The sequence below is a fragment of the Neolamprologus multifasciatus genome, chromosome 3 (assembly GCF_963576455.1).
Source record: "Neolamprologus multifasciatus chromosome 3, fNeoMul1.2, whole genome shotgun sequence".
NCBI classification, from domain to species: Eukaryota; Metazoa; Chordata; class Actinopteri; order Cichliformes; family Cichlidae; genus Neolamprologus; species Neolamprologus multifasciatus.
In genome coordinates this window covers 24138798-24157129 of record NC_140441.1, presented here as the reverse complement: position 1 = coordinate 24157129, position 18332 = coordinate 24138798, and the positions used below count along the sequence as shown (strand labels likewise).

The window sequence follows — 18332 nt, the reverse complement described above, 5'->3', positions numbered from 1 at the left end:
AAATATATAATCATGATTCTGCGAGGTGCTTTCAGCTCTGGCAGCTACATATGTCCATAGTGTCCATATGCCACAACTGTGTGTCGTTAAATGCGGTCTTCTCTCTCCATGGTTGTTCTGCTTTTGAATGGTTCTTCCTGTTATAAGGCAGTTTTTCCTTCCCACTTTCACCAAACTGCTTGCTTCTCGGGAATTCTTTGATTCTTGGGGTTTTCTCTCTCATGTGGTGAGGTGTTTACACTCCAATCTAAAAAGCACTTTCAGGTGACTGTTTTGTGAACTGCTACCATACAAATGAAATTCAATACTACTGAAAGGAGTCTAAATGTAATTAAATTAAAAGGGAAGGAAGGAATTGGCAGATGTGGGAACAACATATGTGAATGTAGATCAAGGGCTTTTGTAGATTTAGATTTCTTTTAACCTGATCTAAACACTTACATGGGATTTTGGATGATAACATATTTCCAGCTCTATGAAAGAAGTATGTTTGGGGAGTGTTTGAAAATCAAAAGACTCCGAGAGACCAGGAGTTTAATGAGCCTAAGGCATAATTCCAGCTTCAGTATCAATAAATGATGGATACTGAAAGCTAAATGAGAAAGACGTATACATTTCTTTTGGAGGGATTTTTTTATTGGGTTTAGTTGATATTTTGGGAGAATTAATTAAGTAACAGTTTGTGGAAAGTGGAGGGACAGTATGAGACTGGCCATCCTAACTGTATCATAATGAAAACCTTAGTTACAGCTGCTTACAATTTTTAATTATTTGTCATTTAAACCTAAATTCTGTGTTGCAGAGTTTATTAAAAGAGTGTGTGTTAATGTAGATGTTGGCTGTTTTCACTTTTTCCTGATTGCTTCCTTAGCAGGATGTGGAGCATCATAGGGAACAGAGCTCAGTCACCTTGATTAAGAACCCCCTCCCCCCCAAGGGGAAACGGGTAATGATGATGATGGATTTTATTTCATTTCAGCCTCCTGCTCTTTTGCACAAACCTCAATCTACCACTGACCAAGCTGACGCTAACATCAAGTTTGTTTCAAATTCTTTTATATACATGGCATGTAAATCAGTTTATAACTTTTATGGAGTGTGTCTCTTCTGGAATTTTTGTTGATATTCCGTCTCTCTCCAGTAAAATGAACCTACCATAAAAATATGAAACTGTTCAGCAGGGGATCAAATAATTATTTCCCCACTGTAACTAACCTAACATTTAAGAAAAAGATTTGACTGAAAAAAAGGTCCATGCCAAATCATCTAAACAACAATCAAAGATAAAGTTTGAACTGCTCCTCTTATCACAGTTGGTCACTGGAAACATGTGTCTTCATATTCATAATGTCTGTAATGCAGACAGGTGTATTTCTTTGTTGCCCGGTTCTTTTGCAATTTTTCATGGATTGTTCATCCAAGGAAAATGGCGTTAAGTCAAAAGTTAAATATGTCATCTGAGCGTATGTTGCAGTGTGGTATCAATCCACACGCCAACAAAACATTAGCTCATCTTCTTCCACTTGTTTACTATCTGCAGGCTGAGCTCGAGATCATAGGAAAAATCCTCTCATGCCTCTCACAGGAGCCCCCGGGGCCCTGTAACATGGTGCTTTACATGCCTTCTCTCTATAGTTCAAGAGTGTTGATAGGTCTCCCTGATCGACCAAGGGTGCTTCTTCTTTCACTCAGTCCGACTCACAGTTGCCTCTGTCAGGCAGCGCAGAAGACTAACGGCACGTTAAGGTGTCAGTCAGGCTACGTAAAGGCCTGATTGAGGTCAGTATTTAGATGCAGATGTTTTTCCATAGTTCAGCCTGGGTGGCGGAGACCTCCTCAGAGCCTATGGGGTCCCATATGCTGACAAAGAGTTCACACCCTGATCTGACAAATATGTTGTCGTCAGTGCTGATGAAAAGGGAGGACCTCTGAAAACAAAAGATTTTCCTCTCACACACCTCTCGTCCTTCATGGATATGCACTTAATTGGGTACAAGTGTTTTTTAATTGGGTTGGGAAAAGTTCACAGAACATGAAATCCTTGTCTTTAGCATCTTCAGTGTTTCACAAGTGGATTGTTTGTATTGATTAAATAGAAAAAAGCTTAAAAAAAAAAAAAAAAAAATCAAAGGTGCATCAGTCTCTTTTTTCTCATTTTTGAGCTAAAATTTACACTAAATACTTAAAATTTTAGTGAATATCAGATTAGAAATAGACAAAAGTAGCAGCAGACAAAAATGGCCACAATAGATGGGAATAAAGTAGTAGCCCTTCCTCAACGATTTTCAGATGAAAACTGTAATCAATCAGGTAAACATAAAGGTGCTGGGTCGCCTTCACATTACACCTACAGGAGCTGCTCAGGCACAGAAGACGAAGGAGTTTTGGAGCTCTGCAGTTATTGAGTCAGCAAAGTTGAAGACTTTTACCCACTATGCACCTCAGCACTCAGTCACCTGCTCTGTAGTGGTCAAACACTTCATGGCTCAGTTGCTGTGGTTTCCTGAACACTTCCACTTGTGCTTATGATATGTTTTGTGTGCAGCATTTTTATATTTGGTGGTGTGCTCTTAAGTTAGAGTGCATTTGACCCCTTAGCGCGACTTGTTAAAAAAAGCTTTAAAACCAGCTCATCTTGTATGTTATGTTTAAATTGATTTGCAGCTTCACTGTTGATTTTTTAAAACTGTATTTTGTTTTTCTTTAAAGTTCTGCTTTTATTTTAAATACTTTGGAATTATATTTCTGCTGTTTCTGTGCCATATGCAACATTTCTGTATATATTTTGCCAAAAGCGTTTGTGTGTCTACCTTCAGACGCATATGAACTTGAGTAGCATCCGTTTTGTAATCCACTGGGTTTAATATAGTGTCAGTCAAATCTTTGTAGCTATATCACCTTCAAGTCTTCTGGGAAGGCTTTCCACAAGGTTTGGGAGTGTTTATTGGAATTTTTGATCATTCTTCCAGAAGCACATTTGTGAGGTCAGACATTGATGTTGGACAAGAAGGCCTGGCTCACAGTCTCTGCTCTAATTCATCCCAAAGGTGTTCTGCTTGGTTGAGGTAAGGACTCTGTGCAGGCCAGTCAAGTTCATCCAGACCAAACTCGCTCATCCATGTCTTTATGGACCTTGCTTTGTGCAGTGGTGTGCAGTCATATTGGAACGTGAGGGAACATCCCCAAACTATTCACACAAAGTTGGGAGCGTGAAATTGTCCAAAATTTCAACGGCCAAACCCAGACTCGTCTATTAGATTGCCATCCGGCAAAGCGTGATTAGTTACTCCAGAGAGCACATTTCCACTGCTCTAGAGTCCAGTGATGGCGTGCTTTACACCACTTTGCATTGCGCTTGGCGATGTAAAGCTTTGATGCAGCTGCTCGGCCATGGAAACTCATTCCATGAAGCTCTCTATGGTTGTTCCTGAGCTAATCTGAAGGCCACATGAAGTTTGGAGGTCTGTAAGACTGACTCTGCAGAAAGTTGGAAACCTCTGTGCACCATGTGTCCACTGACCATGCTCTGTGATTTTACGTGGCCTACCAGTTCGTGCCTGAGTTGCTGTTTTTCCCAACCGTTTTCACTTTGTTATAATACCACTAACAGTTGACTGTGGAATATTTAACAGTGAGGCAATATCCCGATTGTACTTGTTGTATAGGTGGCATCCTGTCACGGTACCATGCTGGAATTCAGCATCCCTTTGAGCGACCCATTCTTTCACAAATTTCTGTAAAAGCAGTCTGCATGCCTAGTAGCTTCATTTTCTACACCTGTGGCCATGGAATTGGTTATAACACCTGTATTCAGTGAACTGGATGAGTGAGTGAATATTTTCCCCAGTGTATTTGTGTAGTTCTATTAATGTAGTTAATGTGCACTGCTCCTTTAATATAAACGTTCCGCCTCTTTTTTTTACTTCCTTCTTTTCCGCATCAGACTCGGTTAATCAACCCCACGATATGACGATCCCACGTTCAGTCGTCTCAGTCACCATATCGCAATTCGACTGCTCTCGCCTGACTGTAGGTTTCGGTTGCTGCTGTGTTGTGTAGGTAGCTAACAAAAACACCAAATCATGCCCGGCGAGACAGCCGTTAGAATTATGTCTTTATCGTGAATGTAGGCAGTTAACATCTTTTTAAACTCGTGTCCGGACCTACTGCGTCTCCAGCCGTGTGGCGGGACTTTTAGCTGAGCTCTGCGGGGTGCTGATCCGAGGCCTGGTCGCAAACACAACCGCTCGCAAAGTCTCCTATAACCGTCCGGGATTTCATGTTGAAGTCATCCGGTCTCTGGTTGGAATTCAGAGTTTCCCCGTCGGAAGATGGACACTGATAAATTCAACTATGTTTACAGCTGTGATATGGACATCAATGTTCAACTTAAGATGTGAGTTTTTCACTGAGTCTCTTTGGGTCAAAGCGGCGTAAACTCCTGTATCTTGTGACCGCACGCGATGCTTTCCTTTGTGTGTGTGCGCGCGCGTTGTGTCTCGTTAACACGTTTTTCTGACTTTGAAGTTTGTCCAACACATTGTTTGTCGCTCACACATAAACCAAACAGGAGACAGCAGACTGCCATCACAAGCCCCAGAGTTATGTGATCGCGTTCATCACAGCAAACTGAAACGATTTGCTGTTCTTCTCTTACTTTATGTGCAAATGTAAGATTATCATGCATTTGCAGTAATTTTAGGTTATATGAAAGCGTAATTACATTACATTTGTACCTACAGAAAAGGAAAAGACAAGCCTTCTTCTTTTCTTTAAGACTCAGTCCACATGTATTAGAAACACTGGTACTGCTTTACGTCGTTCTGATGAATTACAGTGTTGTATTGTGTTTATTGTCCTTTTTGGGGTGGGAGGAGAGACAGAAGCACTGTCAGGCCAGTCGGTTGCTTAATGTTATCATCATGACTCAGGTAGCATATGCCCCCCTGAGCTAAACTCTTATTATCTGAGCTCAGTGTGTCCTATATTTAAATCCTGTGTGCAGCTCCTGAGTTTTATTATTGCATTATGATCGTATTATTATTAATAATTAAAATTAATAATGGTCAGATTTTCACTGGAGTTTTCTGCCTCCAAATGGGTTGACTACACCTGCAAGATAAACAGATCATTTATTGTTTATCCCCTACAAAGGGATTTATTGTGTAGCAGCAGCAGCAGGATAATGAATAAAAATAGTACAGTCCACTGTACTACTAGTATGACTGAGATAATGGAAGATTATTGCAATGCATTCATAAATAATATGCCCCTCGTGAGTCTAAGAAACAGCTGCAATAAGCTATAATGCAGAAATATGTGTGTGGACTCTTATACCTGACAGGTAAGAGTTATTGTAGAGTTTTATAGAATGGTAGGAGTGTGTTACCCTATTTAACAGCAGTCTGTGTATCTTCCTGTCATTTCTGGCCATTTGTTTAAACACAAATGTACTTTGAACATGTTATAAATCATGGCCGGGGTATATTCCCTTTTATTGAAGGCCAGAAACCTCTTTGCTGGTGGGGGAGCTAGTGCTGCAGTATTGAAATTCTCAGTAACAGCAAATATCTTTTTTTTTTTTCATGGTATCTTGACTAAATACAGTATACTTGCAGGGTTTTCTTTACACGAAGAGCAAAAAAGGTCAATTAAATAAAGGTTTGCAGCATTGTTGGGGAGATATTTTGACTTGGCAGGCTTTGAAAATCTGTTTTGTAGGAAACACAAAAGAAATATTGACTTACTTGTGAGAAGAGAAGCTAGACAAGTTGGAGCACTCTTGATAACATCAGCAAACAATCAGACTGCAGCTCCACACTCTGACCTTTTCTTCTCCCCTCTTTCAGAGGCAGTTTAGAAGGAAAGCGAGAGCAGAAGAGCTACAAAGCGCTGCTCGAAGACCCGATGCTGCGCTTCTCTGGGCTCTACCAGGAGAACTGCTCGGACCTCTATGTAACCTGTCAGGTGTTTGCTGAAGGAAAGCCTCTGGCCCTTCCTGTTCGCACCTCGTACAAAGCATTCAGCACACGCTGGAAGTAAGAACCATGCTGGTTTTTAGTGTTATTATAATATGATGTAATGCACTGATTATGAGGTTGTAAAAGTCAAGCAAAGGAATTTTTTTTCAATGTTCTGTAGCAAAATGGCCATCAGCTACTCACTTCTACACGTGCATTTTATTTTCTCTGTTTATCCTGTTTTCCGGTGCAGCTGGAACGAGTGGCTGCGGTTGCCAGTCAAGTACCCCGACCTTCCCCAAAGTGCCCAGGTTGCTCTCACAGTGTGGGACATTTATGGGCCCGGCAGAGCCGTTCCAGTCGGTGGAACCACTGTGACTCTGTTTGGCAAATATGGGTAAGTGTGTCCTTGCTCTGTTACTTTTGGCAGTGGTTTCCAGGTGATGTGTCAAGGCACGCTGGTGAGAGAAAAGTCTAGGTTTGCCTTGCAATTTTTTAATGACATTTCCCTATTATTACAACACACAGATAGGTCCACATGTTTTATGTAATTTTACTAATGTACTCCCCTGCAGGGAATTTTAAATCAAACACGGTAAGAAGTGATTGAAGTGCAGACTTTCAGCTTTTATTTCAAGAAACAGCATGGACACTCAAGTTTATGAATGTGATAACTTGAGAACGAGGCCATGTAGGATTTTGAAGTTGATAACTGAGGTGCATCTACCAAAAATCTCGAATGACTTTGAATGTCAAGTTTTCTGAAAGTCTCGTGAATGCGATACTTCAAGGAGGAGTTTTAATCTGATACCATATGTGCACGTCAAAGTCAGAGGTCAACTTTTATGAAAATCAGAATTTTAAATGTATACCATAGGTGTGTCTACTAGGAGGCTGAGGGGTAGCACAGGCGGTCGTCAGCCACTGTCAAAGTCTACAATCAAGAGACTCCTCCATGAATCTAAATATAGAGTTTAGAACGAGGTGCAAACCACTGGTTACGCAAGGAGGTCAGATTACACTTTACCAGAAAACGTTTAAGAGAGCCGACGCTGAATACAGCTGAACCTTGACATTTTGCCTTGTCCTTTGGTCTGCTATGTTCTCCAAAAGCTGCCGTACTGAAATCAGTGTTTAAAGGTCTGAGTATGTAGTAGTGTGCGTGAGTTTAAATCCCCTCCTCCCATCCTGCTCTAGCATGTTCCGGCAAGGGATGCATGACCTGAAGGTTTGGCCAGGCGTGGAAGGGGATGGAGGAGAGCCCACAACCACACCGGGACGCACCAGCAGCAGCCTGGCAGAGGACCAGATGGGCAGGCTCGCCAAGGTATAGTATTGTATACATGTGTGTGGATAGGAAAGAGGAGGGTGATGATGAGGATGAGTGACTAAAGGACTGAAAGGAAAGGATTGGGCAATGAAGTAGAGTCAAAGGTGAACAGGAAACGTTGGATAAAAAGAAACCATCCAATGCAAAGCACTGTCTAAACCATCATCTGTTCCAGGGCCCTGACCTGGAGGTACTCAGTGATGTGAGTACCACTGCAGGAGTTAGTGTTGGCAATGCAGATTATGTGTGTGTACTGTATATGTATGAACAAGGCCATGGCCAAAATGTATCTGCAAATAGATTTCCATTTGTATAACACAGTATGAAAATGATGGTTACCACATCAGGACAATCCAAACTGTGGCAGGGACATTAAGTACTCACTTCCTCCTCGTGTCAGACCTCTGTTCACTTTGCACTGTTCTATGTGGGAAACCTGTAAACAGCATAAATCTGTTCAGTGTGTTTACAAATACATTTTGATCCAGGTTTTGGTGTGAAAACTTTTTTTTTGTCTGTGAAGATGTATGGCTGTGTGTTTTTTTTTTTTTTTTTTTTTTTTTAAAGCATTACACACATCAGTTTTCTGCTTGTTATGGAGGATTAAAACTGCCAAAATTAAGAAATGAATGACTTGAGATACATTAATAAACACTTAATTCAAATATCGTTCAAATATGAATGTTGTTTACTAAATATTTAAAGAAATGCTTAGGCAAAATAATAAATATATAAAATAATATAATAGTCAAGTATGTCAGTATTTTGTGAAAACCGTCTTTTTGACATAACTGTATTGCAGAGTCACCATACCGGACTGGAGGCTAACCTTTCTATCATGAGCCAACTACACACTTAAAATGACAATAATAAAGCCTATTTATGTGCATAATGAAGTATAAAGAAATGCCAAAATAAAAGAAATATGTATGGGAAACACATTAAGGACATATAATACCTAAATAATATAATACAGTACTTTTTTTAAAAATAAATTAGAAAATGATGTGAAAGTAAATAAACAAGTGAATTGTTACAAAGGTAAGAAATAGGAAATAGAGTACATATTGATTTGTTTATCAGTTTTTTATTTTACTCTATTTTTGATTTTGGCACTTTCAGTCCTCCATATTTCACATGTTGGTGCGTTTTCGTGTGTGCATGGATTTCATATTTATGTGGACACACAATTATGTTCATTGACTCGTTGTAGCTTTATGGGATACTTAGAAGAGGTTATCAGGGATTACACTTTATTTCATTTTATTTTTAAATTTTGTTTCCTAAAACAACCACACTGATTCCCCATGTTCTTTTTATTATTATTATTCATCATAAATGCAGCTGGCTTAAGTATATTAGAGGTTGTGTTCAGGCTGCTACCAGTTCATATGTTGTTTTAAAGAGTGAGTATTTATTCTACGCAGCTTCCTGTTCGTGGCCAAGTGTGTGCTTACATTCCCAACACCCACACTCACTAACTGATGAGTGGACTGGCTGCTGAGTGTGCGGAGATGCTGGATTGGCCGCTGGCACTGTGCATGATCGGTCGGGCTGTTTGCACACCAGCCGCCATGCTGTGATCAGTTCAACAGAACGGCCGTTTCTGTATTTTTCTCTTTTGATTTTGCTAAAATTATGCGCTCATTTCTCTGCAAACCCTCCCATCTCTCCATCCAGCTGACAAAGGCTCATCGGCAGGGCCACATGGTGAAGGTGGACTGGCTGGACCGGCTGACCTTCAGAGAGATTGAGATGATCAATGAAGTGAGTTTGTTAAGCTCGATTCTGGTTGCACAGGCCGACTCTGCAGTCGAGTCGAGAAAGCATCAATAAGATGTACTATGTGAAGATTAGTCTCAGAAGGATATGAAGGCTTATTTAGGAGGAATTGAATCATCAACTGTATTTGCGGTTCAATTTACGCTTATTTACATTTTTCAAATTGAAAAATGTGAAATTGTCTTTCTGCAGAGTGAGAAGCGCAGCTCCAACTTTATGTACCTCATGGTGGAGTTTCCTCGTGTCAAATCAAATGACAAGGAGTACAGCATCGTCTATTATGAAAAGGTAATTTCCTGATTATTAGTGGCAGCACACAGCAGGTAGATACCACGTGTTGGAACGGTGTCGGCTGATTGGTCTGTTCTCCTTTGTCGCCATTAAGGATGGAGACGATGCATCACCAGTTCTTACCAGCTGCGACATTGTCAAAGTTCCCGACCCACAGATGGGGATGGTGAGAAAATGATTTCATGATGTTGAAGAAATATAAATGTTGTGTGCTAGTTTGCTCACACATCTTGTATTTCATTCACATGCTGTAACTTTGGCTTTTCTTTTCCTTCTTCACAGGAAAACCTGGTAGAGAGCAAGCATCACAAACTGGCTCGTAGCCTTCGCAGTGGGCCCTCAGATCATGACCTGAAGCCTAATGCTGCCACACGTGACCAGCTCAATGTGAGTAGCTAGCAGCTACTCAAGTTTTAGAACTACAAAAAAGCTATGACGCTGTGTAAAACATAAATGAAAATAAGATGCAATGATTGGTAAATCGCACAAACCTAGAGTTTATTTACTATAGAACAAAGAAAGCATTAAATCTTATCATTTACAGCACATGATATCAAAAGATTCAGAGTATATGGAGAAATCTCTGTGTGCAAGGGACAAAAATCAGTATTGTATGACTGTGATCTTATAGCCTTCAAGGAAAAAACACGATTCTGTCATGGAAATCAATGCATGGGCTCATGAACACTTCCATAAATCACTGTCTGTGAACACAGTTCTCTGTCAGCATCCACAAATGCAGGATAAAGCTCTATCATGAGAAAAAGAATCCATATGTGAACACGATCCAGAAACCCATTTAAAATGTACTGAACTGGAAACTGTTCTGTGTTATGTTTATAGACTGTTGCTAAAAGAAGACGGATGCTTTTGAGTGTAGACATCACAAAAGATCAGTGAAAAAAAATGAAAGAATCGTTAGAACAATTATGTTTCTATAATAACTTTGCGTGCTTTAATCTAAAATTGTTTGTTTGCATGAACAGATCATCGTTAGCTACCCTCCAACCAAGCAGCTGAGCTCTGAAGAGCAGGACCTGGTGTGGAAGTTCAGATACTACCTCACCACACAGGAAAAGGTGTGCTGCTGGTGTCTTCCCCGTTACAACCAAGTGTACATTACTATGTGTAACTTCCAACTATTCCTCCCCCGGCGACTGCTGCTGCTACGTCTGTATACATGTTCAATGATTCCTCCTCCTCTGACTGCAGGCCCTGACAAAGTTCCTCAAGTGTGTGAACTGGGATCTGCCCCAGGAGGCCAAGCAGGCTCTGGAGTTGCTGGGAAAGTGGAAGCCCATGGATGTGGAGGACTCTCTGGAGCTGCTGTCATCCCATTTCACCAACCCCACAGTGAGACGCTATGCGGTGGCTCGGCTGCAGCAGGCTGATGATGAGGTAGGAGGACAGGTCGTGTGTGGGTGGGAAAACCTTTAAAAGACTTGAATACAAATATGTTTTTCCATATTTAAACTTTCCAACACGATCAGCTCCACTTCCTCTGTAATGGCAGAGCAATGCAACCAGAAGTATAAAAGCCACCAGCAATCCCTATCACTACACCATAGGCTCTAAATCAAGCTTAACCAGGAGCATTAAATCAATTACATTGAAATCATAATGATAATTCCTGTCTCTCCTCTCTAGGACCTGCTGATGTACCTGCTTCAGCTGGTGCAGGCGCTCAAGTATGAGAACTTCAGTGATATTCAGGGTGGTTTAGATCCAGGCAGCAAGAGAGATAGCCAGGGACTTTCAGATGACGCTGCATTGGACAGGTCAGTACTTTAAAGCCACTCTGGTTAATAAATGAGTCAACACCGCTGGTCGCATTAGCTTCTCTTCTGGCTCTGAAACTGAAAATGTCTAAAAGTGGCTTTGAGATGACTCAAGTATGTGTTGGGGTTTTTTGTTCACTTTCTGGGTCTAAATTTACCCCCAAATGTTCCCCAGCTGAGAGAGCATCAGCCGATCTGCAGGATCTGATTATTTCTCTTTCAGAAACCGCAATGAACTCATTGAATGTTATGATTTTACTGGCAGATCTGCAGCTGGATCCAGACAGCTGCAGATCTGCCACAGTGCTGACTTACACGTAGAATGAAATAAGAATGAACAATGCACACATTTTAAAAAGAATATCTTCAACTGTCAGTAACATATACACGATCCTTTTAAGTTGATGTGTAAAACTGTCACATGCTTTGCAGTTCCCAAATTCTTTCTGGTTCATCTGGATCATCCACTACGCCACAGAAGGGAAAGGAGGGAGCTGACAGTGAGAATCTAGAGGTGAGCAAATAAAAATCCCCATAAAGGACCTGTGGACAGTGCGTTGCTCTGTCATGTTGTCCTATCAGTTGTTCGTAACACAGCATTGTGTCCTCGCGTCTTTGCAGCAAGACCTTTGCACGTTCCTGATCTCTCGTGCTTGCAAGAACTCTACGCTTGCCAACTATTTGTACTGGTGAGTCCTCTTTACAGTGCTTTTTGTTTTCTGCCTGGACAAAAAGAAGTTAGTCATAAAAATGTGTATATAAATCCACGTTTCTTCCTCAGGTATGTGATTGTGGAGTGTGAAGATCAGGACACACAGCAGAGAGATCCAAAGACCCACGAGATGTACCTGAACGTCATGAGGAGGTTCAGTCAGGCTTTGCTTAAGGTCAGATTTTTAACTTACTTTGGCAAAGTTAGCTGATGTCTCATCGAGTGTGAGTTAGTGTTATATATCATGTCACCCTGCTACTCTGTAAAAATCTATTTGCATCCCAATGCTTTTACCAATAAGGTGTCTTATTTTAATCACTTTCTGCCTTCATTTATCAAAGAGCATACCCAAAATAACGCTGCCAGCTGTGTCGTAGTTGGATCATAATGTTATAAAAATAAGTCTCAGTGTATTTTCCTTTGTTGGACTTATATTATTAGATGAGATTTAAGGATATTGTCAAGAAAAAGAGTTTGGAGTTGAGTGTAAATGGGTCATTTTTAAAATTCTGGATTGTTCCAAATTTGCCCCGGTCTGATAAGCCTGTACAATAAAAGCGGCTGACTGATGTAATATGTAGCAAAGCTTTATAACGGACTGTGTGTGTGTGTGTCTCCACTGCTGTGTGCTCACACTTTTGCTTTTCTCCAGGGTGATAAGACCGTGAGGGTGATGCGGTCGCTCTTGGCTGCCCAGCAGACATTTGTAGACAGACTGGTGCAGCTGATGAAGGCCGTCCAACGGGAGAGCGGAAACCGCAAGAAGAAGGTACCAAAAATATTCAAAACAGCTTCGGTGTTAAATGTGCTTTTAAAAAACCCACCTGTGTAGGCTCCCATGTTTTTTATATCTGAGTAAATCAACAAATATTTCCAGAACATGGTTTATTTATGAGAAGTGTTTGTATTTATTTCCTGTTTTAATACGCAGTAGTACGCTGTCCTTTTAATAAAAGCACTCCTTAATCACACATGCAAACACTTAATTGACTTCGGTGTGTGGGCCTGGTGACACTGATCCTGCTTACTTGTGTAAATGTCAGCAAACCTTCATGTGTGTCTGCAGACAGAGCGACTTCAGGCCCTGCTGGCTGACAACGAGAAGGTGAACCTGTCAGAGATCGAGGCGATTCCGCTTCCTCTGGAGCCTCAAATCAGGATCAAAGGCATCATCCCAGAGACAGCCACACTCTTCAAGGTACAGAAGCCTTTACCTCATCCTTTCGCTGTCACGACCAAAAAGGCATTTTTTTTGTCGTGGCATGGGACACTCTTGTTTCGCCTTAACTTTACACTATCTGTGTATGTGGCTGGAAGCCTTATTTTGATACAGAAAATCAAATATAAGTGTAAAGTAGGATTTCTCAAATTTAATAGTTCAAAGTCAAAAAATAGAAATGACTTTCTTCTTCTTCTTTTAGCTGCTCCCTTTAGGGGTGTCCACAGTGGCAAATCCGCTGTATCTCTAGCATCCATCACATCAACTCTTTCCATGTCCTTGTCTTGCCTCTCTAACTTTGTCTCCAAACTACTCAGCCTGAGCTGTCCTGTCTTTCTGTCAGCGCCACCATCTCCAAACCATACATCACAGCAGGTCTCACCACCACCCAGTTAACCTCGTTAACTCTTGCTACTGTCTCATTTTCACCTCTCTCATGCGCTTTTCATTACTTTGAATGGTTATTTTAAAAGAAATTTCTTACTAAATGTAGTTAAAACAAACACATTTATCAGATTAAAGTAGCTCAGCTCAACAAAGTGCTCCCCAGTCTCTCCGTTGTGAGACTGCGGGTGTAGCTCAGGAGGTCATCTACTAATCTGAAGGCTAGTTGTTTGAACCCTGGCTGCTCCAGTCTGCATGTTGAAGTATCCTTGGGCCAGATGCTAACCCCAAGTTGATCTCTGTGTTCATCAGAGTGTGAGTGTTAGATAGAAAGAAAACAGTGCTTGTATGAATGTGTGTGAACGGGCGAATGTGATATGTTGTTTGAGTGCTCAGTTAAAGTAGAAAAGCTCTATATAAGAATCAGTCCATTTACCATTTAAATAAACTGATAACATGAGAGAATAAATGGTGATTTGTGGCACTGTAAATTCAATGATCAGGCAGGTGGAGTAGCTAAACAGCAGCTCAGCTACAGCCTTCAGACAGTTTGTAAATGTAACCGCGGGTGTGGTCATTACTCATCAAAAGTGCAAATTTGCTCACTTCATCGTTCATTTGCTCCATAGCATCAGATCTCACACACAGAGCCTCTGCAGGCACTTAAGAGGAAATAGACTGTCTTTTCTCTTACTAGCAGTGTGTTTGATGCACATTAGAAAAACAGGGGTGCTTTCATGTTTAATTTCACTATCAGGTACTAATTTACTTGTACTTGATGTGATCCCCTGACCACTGTGTTATATCCCTTCAGTCATCAGTGGTGCTGTTAGAAAGGCAGAGGCTTGAATGTCCGCCTTTGATTTCAGTGCAGTTTGCTCTGGTGCAGATTGTCCTGATTACGAGCAGTAGCTATGCAAAAATAAAAGGCTTTTCTCTGCGCGTTTGTGTGTCAGAGTGCTCTGATGCCCGCCAAACTGATCTTCAAGGCTGAGGATGGAGCCACATATCCAGTCATCTTCAAACACGGAGACGACCTGAGACAAGATCAGCTCATCCTGCAGATCATCTCACTCATGGACAAAGTAAGAAGTGCTTGTTAACAGACGGGAATGCCCCCAGGAAGTTGAAGATGATGTTTTTTGCTTAAAAAAAATATTTTAGCTCATCACTGATGAGAGACAAAGTCCAAGATTATCTTCATGAGTCAGGAGTCTGTGTCAGTGTGTATCATCATTTTTTTCTGTCTTAAAGCTGTTAAGAAAAGAGAATTTGGACCTGAAGCTGACACCCTATAAAGTTCTGGCCACAAGCACCAAGCACGGTAAGAAGAACGAAGTAACTCAGCAGCAGCGTTTTAAGCTGTTATGATTTCAAAGTATTAAAGATGTTCAGCCTAATGCAGAAAACGTGTTGCGTGCTTAGGTTTTATGCAGTTTGTCCAGTCGGTTCCTGTCGCTGAAGTTCTGGCTACTGAAGGCAACATCCAGGTGAGCAGAGTTTGTCAGAGGCACGGTGCGTCAGGGCGCTGCTTCGATTTAAGTGCTCATTTTAATCCTGTGTTGACAGAGCTTCTTTAGGAAGCACGCGCCAAGTGAAAAAGGGCCGTACGGCATCAGCTCAGAGGTGATGGATACCTACGTCAAGAGCTGCGGTGAGACGCTTGTAACAGATCTGTGCTCATTTAGTTGCTGGAGGAGCCGATTGAATATCTGATCAATGTGCCTCTCGTTATTTCCCAGCTGGTTACTGTGTCATCACGTACATCCTGGGAGTGGGAGACAGACACCTGGACAACCTGCTGCTGACAAAGACCGGTGAGGCAAACACACTCGTATTCAGACACACTAACTTACTAACATCAAGCCTGTGTGTCATCTCTAATGTAGCTTTAGGTAGCTGTGTGACTTCCATATGTTTACAGGGCTTACTTGTTAGATTATTATCCAGTGGCACTGTATCAAAGCTTAAAACAACTGGACTTAAAGGACAACCTTGCGAGCCCCCAGTAGATGTATCTGTTTTTCTTAGAAATCAGAGGCGAAGGAAAGCTCGTTTCTGTCAATTGGGAAAAAACATTTTATTCTGGATTGGTAGACCGAAGTTGACATTGGAAGTTAATATCTCAAATTTCTGACTTGAAAATTCACATTATTTTCTCATAAATTTGAGTTAAGAAGCTTCCGTAGTTCCACGCTGGAGGATTTCATGATCTCAGAAATCAAAACCTCCTACTTTCTAAGTTTGTTTTTAATTCTCACCTTTCTCCATCCAGGGAAGCTCTTCCACATTGACTTCGGCTACATCCTTGGCCGAGACCCCAAACCGCTGCCTCCACCCATGAAGCTGAGCAAAGAGATGGTGGAGGGTATGGGAGGCATGCAGAGCGAACAGTACCAGGAGTTCAGGAAGCAGTGCTACACCGCCTTTCTTCATCTTAGGAGGTACATGCAAACACATAAAAGCAAAACGATGATTCTGAGCCAAGCAAACTCTGAATATGGACAGTAACAACACAAACATACCAACATGGTTTTAAGTGAGTTTATTTAATCAGTGGATTAAAGGGATATTAAACAGGACTAATCCATCATCAGACTGGTTTTAACTTTTAAAAAGCAAAAAATCTAAACTGTATTGCAGCTTGAAAAGTCTTTAAATTTGTCTGAGAAAGACGTTTAATGACGATGATCATTGCTGTGATTGAAAAAAACACTTTGATGTGAAGTTTATCAAATATTGTCTTTGATTAATCATCCTTGGGAGTTATATTTTACTTTTACTTGCAACCTTAAAGCTTGAAAAGCTACTTTCAAGTAAAACTGCAAACATGTAATACAAGGAAAGCATTGTTAGTTTTTAATGGACACCACTGTAGCTAATGTGCAATATGCTCCTCGTCTTCCACTTCCTCAGGTACTCCAACCTGATCCTGAACCTGTTCTCTCTCATGGTGGATGCCAATATTCCTGACATCGCTCTTGAGCCTGACAAAACTGTTAAGAAGGTAAGGTGGTTGGTAGCTTTAGCTCTTTACCCTTTGACAGTCTGCTTGGAGTCACCCTTAAAGCTCTTTTCAGGGCTCAGGTCATTAAGGGTACTCGGGTTGTCTTTGTAGCCTCCTACAGAAAGTCTGTAGGAGGCTAATCCCCCTCTGTTTTCCTGAGAGGGATTAAGAAGACACTAGCTGTCATGAAACAAATCATGCTTTATTTATTATGAATATTGTTCAGTAAAGTTTAAGTAAATTTGAGACAAACTGAGTCAAAGAGCTGTTAATGCACTGCCATGAATCTCTGATTAAGATTACAGCGTGATCCTGTGGAGCATCCCATTATCTGTAACCAAGAAATGTCTGGTTAACCCTTAAAGTTCACATTACTTAAACCTTTGGGACCCAAATATCACACAGGATGCACTGAGTCATTTTGTAATTTTGGTTTTAACCTCCTAAGACCTGAACTCCTCCACATCATGCATTTTTAATTTCTCTTTGATATTTGGGCTGATTGGAACCTGATGAATGTAAAACAAAGATTTTTTTTTTTTTTTTGCCTAATTTTTGTTTCTAAGAAAAATAAGAGCCACATATGAGGATATTCGTTTAAAATTTCGATAGAACAGTAGCAGTATAATGTCCTCGTAAGTGGATATCAGGCCTTTGTAGAGCAAAATTAAGTATTTTGGTCTAAATAACCCAAAATGTGATGTCCACATATGTGGACGCCAGGTCCTAGGAGGTTAAAATGATAAAATAACCATCTTCGTTCAGGAACCATTTGAATTTTCCCTCTAGCTCAAAATGGTTGGGGAGTTAAAGTAATGTGAAGAGCACCTAGTAAAATCCAGGTGGAGGTGAATGCTTTGTGCTACAGTGATATAATATGAATATGCCCGTAAAGCTAGTCTTCTGTTCTCTGCATTTGAATTTTGTCTCTACTACAAACGGAGTTAAGGTCTTTTAAAGCGCACTTGTAAAATGGTCCTGTGGTAATTCAATTCAGTTTTATTTCTATAACACCAAATCACCACAACAGTTCCCTCAAGGTGCTTTACATTGTAATGTAAAGACCCTAAAATAATACAATGATGAATAAAGGGTTAATGCGTGGATATTTATGTGGCTCCAGGTGCAGGATAAGTTCAGACTGGACCTGTCGGACGAGGAGGCGGTTCACTACATGCAGAGTCTGATTGATGAGAGCGTCGGAGCTTTGTTCGCTGCTGTCGTCGAGCAGATACACAAATTTGCACAGGTAGGTGTAAATAATTCAAAACGCAGAAGCTAAATAGCTGATAGCATAAGTTTACCTTTCTTCCCATACCTCCACCAAGATGAGACCAAACTTTTCTGTTGTTCAGCGTTCAAACTGCTGACTTTAAGCTCACTTTGTTCTTTCCCTTTTCAGTATTGGCGCAGATGAACAGAGGAGAGAGGCTGAACTGGACCGAACTTGAGCAGCAGGATCAAACGGCTCCGAGCCGACAGACGCCGTCTGCGTGGGTGCACGTGTGAGTGGGAGAAGATGAAAGGAACCCAGTGACACTGTTAAAAAGGCCAAGATTGCACTGCCAACCTTTACTGCAAGACGAGGACGCTGACGTCTTTTATCTGCTTATGTATATATCGTGTATATTAAATCCTGAACGAATGATTGAAATCTAATGTATGGCCAAATAAAAGACTGTTGTTAAACTAAACGACTATTTGGATGTTCTGTGTATTTTTTTTTTAGCATTTGAGTCCAAAAAGGGTGCTGACATGCAGTGTTTTTGACATGCAGCATGTTTCTTAATTGAGCATTGCTGCCCATCTGCAGACGGCCATACTGTCGACGCTGGGGGTGGAAACAAGTCGAACCCCAAGAGGGTCGAT

General features: G+C 41.1%; 1 protein-coding gene across 1 annotated transcript; it reads left to right on the top strand.

The window, feature by feature from the left end:
- The first annotated feature begins 3987 nt into the window (after nt 1-3987).
- Nucleotides 3988-18177, top strand: pik3c3 (phosphatidylinositol 3-kinase, catalytic subunit type 3). Its single transcript, XM_085153915.1, has 25 exons — nt 3988-4396; nt 5850-6038; nt 6214-6357; nt 7158-7287; nt 8971-9057; nt 9265-9360; nt 9458-9529; nt 9646-9750; nt 10350-10442; nt 10576-10761; nt 11011-11141; nt 11574-11655; nt 11763-11830; nt 11923-12028; nt 12506-12622; nt 12920-13051; nt 14413-14541; nt 14711-14780; nt 14882-14946; nt 15026-15110; nt 15199-15273; nt 15732-15900; nt 16373-16463; nt 17587-17712; nt 17866-18177. The coding sequence occupies exons 1-25, from the start codon at nt 4332-4334 to the stop codon at nt 17878-17880; spliced, it is 2628 nt and encodes an 875-aa protein (XP_085010041.1). The 5' UTR covers nt 3988-4331; the 3' UTR covers nt 17881-18177.
- The last annotated feature ends 155 nt before the right edge of the window (nt 18178-18332 follow it).